A 12,138-nucleotide genomic window follows, 5' to 3' on the forward strand; every position below is an offset into this window, starting at 1 on the left:
TCTCTTCCCAACAGGGGTACTGGGCATTCAGGAATGTAGAGGAATTCATGAATCATTTGGTGCCCCGCCATCTGACATTTTCTGGGCTGGCAAAACGATTTAATCATCTCTGCTTCCGATACCCCAGTTACAGCAGTGGTCTTTTTGGACAGTGGTGCCACAGATTTTGTTACTACTGACAGTTCTGTTCCTGTATCCACCATGAAGTCAATGTTTTGGTCCCCCACTTTTAAGGTTACCATGGGCTCTCAGGGACCTGATATCTCTGAGCCCTGGCAGCCCTGTTTAATTTCCAAGTCAGCAAGCCCCACAACTGCGGGAGCTTCCTCTTCCTTCCTTGCCTTAGGGCATTCATTTTTCCAGTGGCCAAAAGCTCGGCACCGGGCAACTGGTTTGGCTGTAATGGGGCCCAGGGCCTCCATTGGGACCGGTTGAAGGACTGTCCTGTCCCTGGGGCAGAGGAGGTTTTCCGGAGGGCCTGAGATAGACTTTCCCAGAGCAGCAGCTAGCACTGCAAATCTCTTGTCTGTTCTCTTTCGTTCCCTCTGGCTCTCTGGCAGAGCGCAGTCTCTGCTTAATTGCAACGTCTCCCTCCCCTTCCTGTCAGTACTCACTGGGAGAGGTGGGTATAGCTTGGGTTGTTCGGCAGGAGCTGGATCCTGGAAGTGTTGGCCAGAGGCTTCTGTCACCAGGATCGGAGCCCACCGAGGTGGCAGCTCTATGACCTCTGGGAGAGATGGCGGAGGAGCAGCGGCTGCTGCAGGAACTTTACCTGGCCCTGGATCGGGCATTAAGGTGGCCTCCAGTCCTGGTGGAGCACTGGGCTGGTGGCCACATCATCATCCAGTATGGGGGAGGGGCAGGGCATCCTTGTCCAATCCTGCCAGATCCCAGAGGGAGAAGGGGGATCAGCTTGTCTTCACCTGCCGGTCAGCAAAGCCGAACCAGAACACCATGTGATCCAAGACTGTTTCTCCCTTAAAGTCCATTCTGCCTTGGTGGGCTTGATCAGGTGCGGATGAAAACATAGATGGGTTAAATATCTCATGTCGTCTCTGGAAAAGCCAATTCATACTCACTTATGTATCCCCCTCCTTCTAGCCTGACAATTCCGAGGGGGTCAAGAATTTCACAGCAGATGGGACACCTCCTGGGAGAGGGCAGAATATGAGCATACAAGGACCAGTTTCCTATCCTAAAAATCCCCTGGCGGTCGCTGGTAATAATTTTTCCTGAGAAGGTGTGGACACACCTCCTAAATGACCTTGGCAAATTCCCTTCCTAAGCCCTAGTACGCTCCTCGACCTGTGTACCAAGCAATCACCACCTGCCTATTCCCAGGCTCTTGTGGGTCCCCGCTCCTTCTAGTCCCTCCCAGGGGGGTGATCAGGCCCCCTCTTTCACCCTGCTGGATGGGTTCCTCCTCACCTGAGTGCTCAGTTTCCCTGCTGCCCTCCACTACCTGCTAACATGAAAGGTCCGGTCATTGAGAAGCAGAATCCTTCCAGAAGGGCGAAGTGTCTTCCCCCATCTAGAAGATTCAAGCTGCAAAGCCTCGGAGTAGTCCCAAATGGGACTTGTCTCCTCTAAGTGAGGAGTTTCCTGGCCAAGGCACCAAATGTTGTAGCCACAGCGTTCTGGGAAACAAACTCATTCAGAAGGACAATGCAGAGAGTAGAGTACAGTTTATTACACCAGTGGGCCCAAGGCAGAGTCTCCTCTTAGCCAAGGACCCTGACCAGTTTTTCTGAAAACCTTATATACCCTAAGTGTACGTGCCCAAATTCCCTGAAACTAGTCTGAACAAAGGAAAAGAAATATACAATCAAAGTTAACCCATGATTCATATGACTTAAGCCTAGGTAGTTAAGAGTGGACAATTATCAATAGGCCTGTGGTCATACCCCAATAAGCATGATAGAATTTATGATTCTATTTGGTTACACAGATAATTAGGGTATTCTTTTAGGTGACAGAGAGTCTAGGTAGAGCCCTGGGGCTCTTCCATCTGGGGACCCTGGTTTTCCAGTTGGTATGTCGTTTCTATAGATACTGGGCATATAGCTCAAAGTCCACGGTCCCGCCCAAGATGGAGTCCTGCTTTCAAGATGGAGCCTGTTCTGTCTGTTTCCTCCTGCACTTCCAGTTAAGTGGCCTACTCTTATCTTAAAGCACTATAATATCAAAATGTACCCATATCAGTAAGTATATCTCATAGTCACTTTAAATGATTGGATAGGATTTTACTTTTGAGATATACCATACTTCATTTAGCAACTCTGCTACTGAACATTGTTTCCAGCCTTTCCCTATTAAAATCGACATTTTCTGATTTGTGAGTTTAAAAAAATCTATTATGGACACAAACTCTTTTCCATTATAGATGATGTGAATTACCTTTGAAATGAGTCACTTCTTTTCACCACCCTGGTTTAAGCTCTTATCCCTTGTCAGCTGGACTCTAGCTGTAATCTTCTCACTGACCTCCCAGCCTGCACTCTGGCCTCTCTCCTCTCTTCAGCCCTTTCTCTATAAACAGAGTGGCCTTTGCAAAGTGCAATTCTAGTCGTGTAACTGCTGACTCCGTGTTTAAAACAGATTCTCATTAGGAAAAGGATGCAACTCTTTGTCATTTCCCCCCCTTTGTCTTCAGCCTAATCTGACACTCTGCTTCCACTCGCCCACTCTCTCTGGATCCACACCTGCTTCCTCTCGGGTCCTTGTGAAAGCCATTGTTGCTCCTGTCACAAGCCAGTCTCCATAATGAGGACGCGCCTTATATCACCACGTATCTTTTCTTTGCAGCCCTTTTCACATTCAATTTTTAATGTACTTATTGGGTTTCGTTAATGTTGGCCTCCTGCACGAGGCAGCAAGCTCCATAAAGACAGGAATTGAGTCTTCTTTTGCTGATCACAGTATCTCCAAGTCTGAGCACATGATAAGTATTGATATTTTAAGTAAATAAACAAGCAAAGTACATCTTCTACTATGTATTCGACTTTAAATTGTGTTAATGGTATGTGAATTTTTGATTTACCAAATCTTAAAAAATGCATGCAAATCTTTTCTTCTATAATTTCTGCCTTTTTAAGAGCTATGCTTAAAAGTCCTCCCCCATTCCAAGAATATAGAAATATTGAACTATTTCTTTTTTACTGCTTTCGTACGTCTGTTGTGCACATTAAAATCTTAAATCTACCTGCAGTTTATTTTTATTAACAGCATATAGTATTATTTAGGAAAATAACTAAATAGCCATTCTCCTAACCCTGTTCCATCCTTTTCCTTCCAGATCTGTAGTGATTCATTGTTTGCACATTAAATCCTTTCGCATGTTTAGTTATGTAAATAATGTCTAACCCTACACCTGTTTTATTTGCCGCTGTTTTCATTATTACAGCTTTATGCTATGTTTTAGTATCAGACAGTCATGTTTTCTAAGAAAATGTTTTTAATAAACAGTATGTTTTTACTTAAATGGTTTTAATGTTTTAAATAAAATGTTTTAATTAATAATACATAAAATATAGTGTAATAACCGTTTCAAGTTATACAGTTTGAATTCAGGTTACTAGACAGAGAACTGTTATGTAGAAAAACACAAATCCATTAGCCCCGTGCCCCGAGTTTCTCAGTCAGTAAATCTGGGGTGCGGCTCTAGTATTTGCATCTCTAGCAAGCTTCCTGATGGTGCTGCGGCTGCTGGTCTGGGGACCACAGTTTGAGAACCTCTGCCTTAGGGTAAATGATTGAAATAAAGAATATGGTCAACACGAGTGGTATCAATGTCTGCATTCACTACCCATGTCCTCTCAGACTTGGGATGAGCCTGCCGCCTGCACTGTGTGTGAGCATCTCCCTGACAGCATCTCTGGCCCTGCTCCTGTCTCGAATTCAAAGCCGAGCCAAGAAGCATCACCCTCATTTCAGTGACACCAAAGGTGCTCAGCCTAACAGCACAGCTGCCCTCCGGGTCATGGGAGTCAGCTTTGGTCTGTTATAAGCAGGGACTGGAGAAAGGGAAGGACCCCTGCCTTCCTTTGCTGCAGCTTCTCCTGATTTTCCATATGTTTGAGGGGAATGGAGCAGAGAACTCCCCCTTTGCTTTCCTCATTCCCACTTCCTTGGCTATTTAATCACTCAGTGGTCCACACAAAGGGAGAGTTAATTACTAACACCTGCTCCCAGACCAATCGCCAACTTCTTGACAGAGATTTTGTTTCTACCCATTCCATCCAGTGTAAGCATATTTAAGGAAATAAAGATAGTCTGACTCGTTTAGCTATACATATACTGTATCTCTATGGAGAAAAAGGCCTCACTTCTTCCTTTATAAGGGGATGGACATTCTTTGCAGGAAATAGAATAGCCTTGCTGCTGCTGCTGCTGCTAAGTCGCTTCAGTCGTGTCCGACTCTGTGCGACCCCAGAGACGGCAGCCCACCAGGCTCCCCCGTCCCTGGGATTCTCCAGGCAAGAACACTGGAGTGAGTTGCCATTTCCTCCTCCAATGCAGGAAAGTGAAAAGTGAAAGTGAAGTCGCTCAGTCGTGTCCGACTCCTAGCGACCCCATGGACTGCAGCCTACCAGGCTCCTCCGTCCATGGGATTTTCCAGGCAAGAGTACTTAGAGGTGCTATTTGCTATGGGGTTATTCTTCTTTGTTATTCAGACAGTAGTATATGATTATATTTTACATGAAATGTGTGATTTTTAGGAAAACATTTGTTTTCCCTGTTCTTGGTTACTCATATTCCCTGCACTTACTAGTACATTCTATATCAAGGTCATGCAACAGTTAGGTTAACAGTTGTCTGCATTTCTGAGAGGGAGACACTTTCTGGAAATTTCTGCTTTTCATTTTCCCCTTCATGGTATCTTAAATGTGCCATTCGAAGACCTCTTCTTCTGTCACAAAAAAGGTGAGAGTTTCCTATATGACCCTTTCTGGCACTCATTCCCTAATTCAGTGCACACTGAGCAAGGCTATGTGTGGAGCCATGGGAACACAAAAGACACATCTCCTATCATCAAGGCCTCAGTCTGTACTGATGAAGGCAGATACATTAGTGAACAATTACAATAAATACTGCACTGGAGCAAATCGGAGAATGCCTAGGGACGAATGCCAAGGGCCATGTCCTCAGTGGGGTGGGGAGCCTGTCAAGACACAACTCCCAGAAGACATGACCTTTAAATGAATCATTGGTGGAGGGAGATTTGTATATGAGTACTTATTTATTTCTATTATTAACTGTTATTATTACCATTGCTTCATTTTTACTGACTTTTGGAATAGCAGTGCATCACATTTCTGACAATTCCCTAAGTATAACAGGGATATAGACATGCTGTCCAACAGAAATATGTAATTTAAAAGTTTTCTAGTAGTCTCATTTTTAAAAAGTAAAACAAGGCAAGTTGTGTAATACCACACTTTATTTAAACCAGCAAATATAAAATTAACATTCCAACATCTAATCAACAAAAAACATATTAATAAGATATTTCACATTCTTTTTCCATACCAAGGCTTCACATTGATACAAAGTATATTTTTGTATAACAGATCACAGTTTGGAAAAGCCACATCACAAGTGCTCGGTAACCACATGTGACTAAGTGCCTACACAGGCATAAGTCTTGACTCCATTTCTGCCCTGAAGCTACTGAGTTCCTCTCCCTAGAAGCAGATATTGTGGGTAGCCTCAGATGTGTTCTTCCACTGATAGCTGATATATATACAAGCAGTTATAAACACATATGCACAAAGAATGGGATAGTAAACACACTGGAGTGTATCCCACTTTTTTCACTGAATAAATCTTGGAGATGTGTCATATCATTATATAGGAAGTAAGCTCAATCTTTATCTTACTGCTGCAGAGTATCCTATTTTATGGATGTCACAAATTATTCATTTAGTTCTTATCAGTGGGCATGTAGGTGGTTTCTGGTATTTGGTGCTTATTTGAGCTGAGTTTTCAAAGGGGTAGAGGGCAACAAGAGCCAACCTTCTGAGGCCGGGGGGATGATAGTCTAGAGAAAGGGACCAACATGCAGCACAAGGACACATGGCATTTAGGGATAATTTCTTGTGGATCAAGATGTCTGGACAGTGGAGTGTGTGTGAACCCAAAAAGAGGGGGAAGAGGAGGCTGGAAGGGCAGGAAGAGATCAGATTGTAAACAGCCTTGCAAGTGTCATGTTAAGGAGTTTGGACTTCATCCATAATGGAAAGTAATCACAAGGTTTTAAGAAACAGAGAAGAATTAATAGATGACTGAATTAATAAATGGGGGCGGGAGGGACGAATCTTCCATATGAATGAATTCTGATTAATAGATGTAGATGGGAAACAGAAAATAGACATTTAGAGAACTACATTAATAAGGGCTGCAGGCAAGATCTACCAATGAATATTCAAATTAGTGGATAAAACTTTTCAAAACAGAATATTTGCATAGCCTCAAAGTATCTCCCCCCAAATATGTATTAACTATTGTGATGGATATCTGAATGTTCTTTGACACTCCCTCTTCAGGAAGTGGAGCTTAATTCCACTGGACTTGCTCACTCATTTCTAATGAATAGGATTTGGAAAAAGAAAACTATCAGGAGTAATTTTACAGTGGACAAACCTGGCAGACATTACCTCAACCAAGTGATCAAGGTCAGCATCACCAGTAACGTTGGTGTAGGGTGCCCCTGAAAAATGAGATGAGAATGGCACTTCACCTCTGTGGCGTCCCTCCCCAAAAGCCATAACCAGAGGCTAATTATGAGAAAGCATCAGATAAACTCAAACTGAGAGGCATTCTATAAAATCTTTAATCATTACTCTTCATAAGGGTCAAGGTCATAAAAAACAAAGACTGAGAAACTGTCATACACGGGAAAAGACTAGAGATGTGTTGACGAAATGCAGTGTGGGACCCTGGAACAGTAGAAGGACATTTGGGGGAAAACTGGAGAAATAGAAAGTCTTTATTTTAGTTACTATCATTACATCAGTGTTAATGTCTTACTTTTCATAAAGGTACCATAGCTATTGAAGATGTTAATATTAGAAGGAACTGGGGGAAGATAAACCATGATACTCTGTATTATCTTAACAAATGTTCTGTAAATATACAATTATTTCAAAATAAGTTTTAAAAAAGAATCGGGGAGTGTCATCATTAGATTCACATTTTAGGAGCATCTCAGTGGTTGCAGTGAGTAATAAGGCTGGAAAGGGAAAGACCAGAGTAGGGAAGTTACAAGGTCTTGCTACAAGAAGTCAGGAAGGGAGAGTAGAGGCCCACCCACATACGGGCAGAGGCAGCAGGAATCAGGGGCCAAGGGCAGACTGGAGATAGCTCTAGAAGGAAACTGTATCGCACCTGGTGAGGGTTTGGTAAGGAAACAAGACAACTCAAGATGACACCTACCTCTCCATCTCTAGGAGTTAGACAGACAGTATCATTCACTGTGATGGAGAAAACAGGAAGAACAGTTTTCAGGGAAACTTTAGTTCAATTTTAGACCTTTTGAGTTTGAAGTACATTTGGCAGGTCCAAGTGCTCATCAACAGATGAATGGATAAACAAAATGTGGTATGTCTACACAATGGAATATTATGCAACCTTAAAAAGGCATGACATTCTGACTCATGCTACAACAACCTTGAAAATATTATGCTAAATGAAATAAGTCAGATACAAAAGGACAAATATTATACGATTCCACTTGGTTGAGGAACATCAAGCAGGCCAGTTCCTAAAGACAGAAAACTGAATTGAGGTTTTCAGAAGTTGAAAGGAAGGAGAACTGAGGAGTTACTATTTAATGAATACAGAGTTTCTGTTTGGGATGATGAAAAAGTTCTGGATGGTGGTGATGGTGTTACAACATTGTGACCATACTAAAATGCCTCTGAATTATACACTTAAAAATTATTAAAGTGGTTAAAGTTTATGCTATGTATTTTTACCACAATATTTAAAAAAATAGAAGGCCATCATTAATGCTGCAAAGAAGTCAAAATGAGATAAGTTCTGAAAAATTATCATTTATATTATTCTATGACTCAGAGGCCATTGGTGACATCTCCAGAGCTCCTGTGGTAGAGAAGAAGTGTTAAAAATCAGATTACAGTGGGTGGAAGGGTGATTGAGAAGTGTGTTGACAAATATGGCCAAATCTGGCTTGCTACCTATTTCCATAAACAAAGTTTTGTTGGAACACAGCTCTGTTCACCCCTTCGTGTGTATATTGCTTTTGGAAGTTTTTATGCTACCCCAGCTAGGCTGAGTGGACTTCCCAGGTGGCTCAGTGGTGAGGAATATGCCTGCCAGTGCAGGAGACTCGGGTTCAATCCCTGGATCAGGAAGATCCACTGGAGAAGGAAATAGCAACCCACTTGGTATGCTTGCCTGGAAAATCCTGTGGACAGAGGAGCCTGGTGAGGCTTCAAGTCCACAGGGTTACAAAAGAATCAGATACGACTTTCTGACTAAACAACAACAAGCAAGGTTGAGTAGCTGTCGCAGAAACCGTATGGTCTGCAAAGTCAAAAGTATTTACTATCTGGACCTTTACAGAAAGTTCCCCAACCCTTGGACTAGACAAAACGCCAGTCTTTCAAGTAGTCTGGTGTTCTTAGACAATTCCTGCCTTTGCGGTGAAGTTGTTGAGTAGACAGCATTGCCCTTTCAGTCACCAAACAGAACAGACCAAATGCTGAACAATAATAATGATAAATAAGAAGGAGAAAGAAGAGGAAGCATGGGGAAGAGAGGAAATTCATTCCTTCCTTTCTCTTCACCATTACCTTCTGTCTCTTACAACCCTGGAAAAAAGGACTGAAGGTCTCTCCACCCAACCCCCCAAAAATACTCCCCACTAGTAAGTTCTCACAATGACTGGTGATAATAAATGTTCTGAAATGGCCACAAACTGCAGTCTGGTTTAAAGTTTCCTCATTAACACAGGAAAATGCCCACAACCTGAGGCTTTTCAAGTGTTCATTAATTTACTTTCTGGGACCGAGTGCCAATATTTATCAGATCAAAGTGAGAGCTGCTGTCTTTAGCATTTACTGTGTATCAGGAATGATGCCAAGTTTTGAACCTAGATGACCTCGTTGATAATCATCAGAACCAGCATATGGCCTTTCCCCATTTGACCAGTGGAGCAGCTGGGGCCCACTGGGGTTCCACACTCAGCCACAGACCCACAGCAAATTAGTAGCAGAATGAGGGTTTGACTTGACTTCCCCCTGATTCCAGGGACCAGGTTGTTTCCACTGCACCACGCAGTCATCCTGTCCTCCACTTCATGATGGTTGAGTGGCGTCTTGTGCCCCTTCTAAGCAGAATCTAATATTTGGTGGGTTCTCAACCTATTTTAAGTCATGGGCCTGCCTTTTCATGCTGAGTTGGCTTATGATGTCTCAAGTGGACTGTAGGCTTTAGCATGACCTACTTCCCAACCTGTTCCTGTGCTCCTTCTTCCCAGAATCCCTACTTTGATGGTCAGTGTGGTTCTTCCCAGAGGTATTTCTCTAAAACCATCTTGCTTGCGTGCACTGTGCCAGTGTCATGCAATACCTGGGCTTCACTTGTTCCCACCTTACCGTTTATTTTTACATTGTCTGCAGTAATTCCTCAAGCTCGTGGTTAGGGACAGAGACCCAGTAAGGCAGCAAGAGGGTATTATGGTGACTTCCTCAGTTCCCATCTATTCACATCCATATGTTAAGTATGTAAACACACAGCACCATGTGACTTCTTTCCTCTTTAAGGTTGTCCTTGATAGCACAGCCTAGATTTCTGCAGCCATCAAATCAGAACCAAAAGGGAATTAAGAGGCCAGCCAACCCTTGACTGTACCACTGAGACCACCAACCGAGGACCAGAGAGGGTTGGCAATTTATCCAGGCACACACAGCTTATCAGCAGCAGGACTGGGAAGGCCTCTGGTCTCCCGGCTCCCAGCCTAGAGCTTATCCTGCTGCAGATCGCTGCCTCCTGCCTGCCTCAGTTGATGAAGCAGGGGCCCGTCCCCCTGCCTGTGGAGTGCTTACCTTGGAGCCCTTTTCATGAATGAGACCAGATGCAGAACTCCACATTGATCATTTCTGTCCCTCCCCTTTCTGCCTTCTGTTAAAGGCAGCCCCCCAGCTCCCAGCTGGCTCCTGTCCCCTCCCCCAGCCGGGAGAAGTTATTACATGAAGAGATCAGCTTACCAGTTTTCTTCAGAGCAGAGGCTGAGCTGGGAGCTCCGGGCAGTACATGAGGGAGAGCGGAGGGAACCAGTGCGGTGCCTAGCGGAACTCCAGGGCTGGAATCCCGAGACACAAGTGCATCTGCTAGCTGTTAGCACTTGGCAGACGGAGTTCTCCTCTAGGGTAGTTCTAATTTTGGGTAATAATGTTTGTCAGCTACCTGATATTAACATTGCTCCACGTTCAAACAGCAGTGTTAGCAAGACCTGGGGGAGAGGTAAGCCAAATAAAATATCTTGTCAGAAGTTGTATTTTTGTCAGCATTATATTTCCTCTTCTATCTACCAAGAGGAATCAGGGAAGGGGCTTTTATGGTGTGCAAAGAGTAATGCTTTATTTTGCTGTTTTAGGCTTGCCTTGCCTTTTCTTATAGGAAGATTTCTTTGCTTCTTAAAAAATCTTGTAATTTCTGAAACCTTTCTCTGGTACAGTGAAAGGTACACCACATACCACACCAGGGGATTGGCATGATTTGGTGACAGATACCTGGAGCATGTACGTTTCTAATTCTGCTGTTGCCAAAAAAAAAAAAAAAAGTACTTGTCAGATTCCAGTAGGGACTGTTACCTGTTGAGAATATTTCTCCAGTGTTGCTTACGCATGCTAGAGGAATTGCTTTTCTTTGCTGCTTTGCATTACGTTTTTATCCTTCTTAGCTTTGATGTGCTTGGGGGGGAAAAAGTCTGTGCTTAACTTAGTATCATAGGTTTGAAGAGCAGTGTATAACAGGTCTTGGAGCGTCCCAGATGTACCATAGACGGGAGGCATGTATAAGACCCATGAGGATGATTTATTCTTATTGGCTTAGCTCATGTTTGCTGGATACATTTCTGAACATCATAGGTGCCTGTAGGAGCCAGTTTTTGACACAGGCAGAGATCGGAAAGGATGATCATATGGGCTGGAGAGGGAAGCTCTTGGGTGTAGCCACCATCACCTGCAAAGAAGCCTGCAACAAATTTACCTCATCCACTCCTTTTACTTCTTATTCTGATGAAAAGTCTTGGAGACTGAGGGCTGAATTATGCGAAGACAGCCTTTTTCCTGAATCCATCTTCCCTTTGAAAAGCCAAGTGCAAACTGTATCTCCTAGAAATGCCACGGGACCACTTCACAGCTCTGCCTTTTGTTAGCATTACAGGGACAGAGAGAGCTCTGAAAGCCTCCGGTAATGACTTTCCCTTTTCTAAGAGGAGTGGAAGGGAGCTGCTCTCAAATCCAGGCTGCAGGGCAAGCTGTGGTTGCAGCAGGCTCGTTACTCCGTTCAAAGCAGACATGTGGCGCAGAGGCGTGTGGCCACGGGTCATTTGTCCTAGGCTTTTAGCCTATTAGTTACCCGTGTCCTCTGCAGATATTTTCTGGGCCTGTTGGGTGGGGGCTGTGGGTAGGAGGTAGGGGTCTTGAATGGGAGCTGGAGGAACTGAATTGGGTTAGTGATGCTGGAGGCTGAAAGCAGACAGACCATTGCCCTCTAGTTGCAGTTGAAGTTCGCAACTTCCCTGTTGATTTTTCAGTGTGGAGAGTAAATGACAAATGGGCTGGCCTGACTCAGCCTGGAGCACTTAAGCATGTGAGGGGAGAGCTCATATGGAAAATATTTCTATCACCGCTGCATGCGCATATGGTCTGGGGAGACCCCCGTACGGAGCAAATCACAGCGCTCCAGCAGCCCCTCAGTGGCGTGCCAATTACTCTTATTAACAGCGAGGCGAAGGGCAGGCTCCAGTTACCTGCACACAGCTGGCTCCCGGGGACTCTGCAACACGTGTGCTTCGAGCCTTGTGTCACATTCGGAGAGGGCAGTGGCTCTGTTTCACTTTACAATCAGCACAGCAGATGAAAAATGAAAGGGGATTACACGGGCTCA

The 12,138-nt window shown here is 44.0% G+C and overlaps 1 protein-coding gene across 3 annotated transcripts in view; it reads left to right on the top strand.

Moving 5' to 3' along the window:
- THSD4 (thrombospondin type 1 domain containing 4) overlaps positions 1-12,138 on the top strand; it is a 675,283-nt gene that overhangs the window by 435,300 nt on the left and 227,845 nt on the right. The window contains exon 1 of one of the 3 annotated variants that reach the window (XM_061430241.1): positions 9,477-10,488. The exons of the other annotated variants lie outside the window; for them this stretch is intronic. Coding sequence (XP_061286225.1) covers positions 10,417-10,488 — 72 coding nt within the window. The 5' untranslated portion in view covers positions 9,477-10,416. Of the gene's footprint in view, positions 1-9,476; positions 10,489-12,138 lie in introns of those variants that run through there. 3 annotated transcript variants of the gene reach the window in all.

Source organism: Bos javanicus, chromosome 10 (assembly GCF_032452875.1).
Source record: "Bos javanicus breed banteng chromosome 10, ARS-OSU_banteng_1.0, whole genome shotgun sequence".
Classification (NCBI taxonomy): domain Eukaryota; kingdom Metazoa; phylum Chordata; class Mammalia; order Artiodactyla; family Bovidae; genus Bos; species Bos javanicus.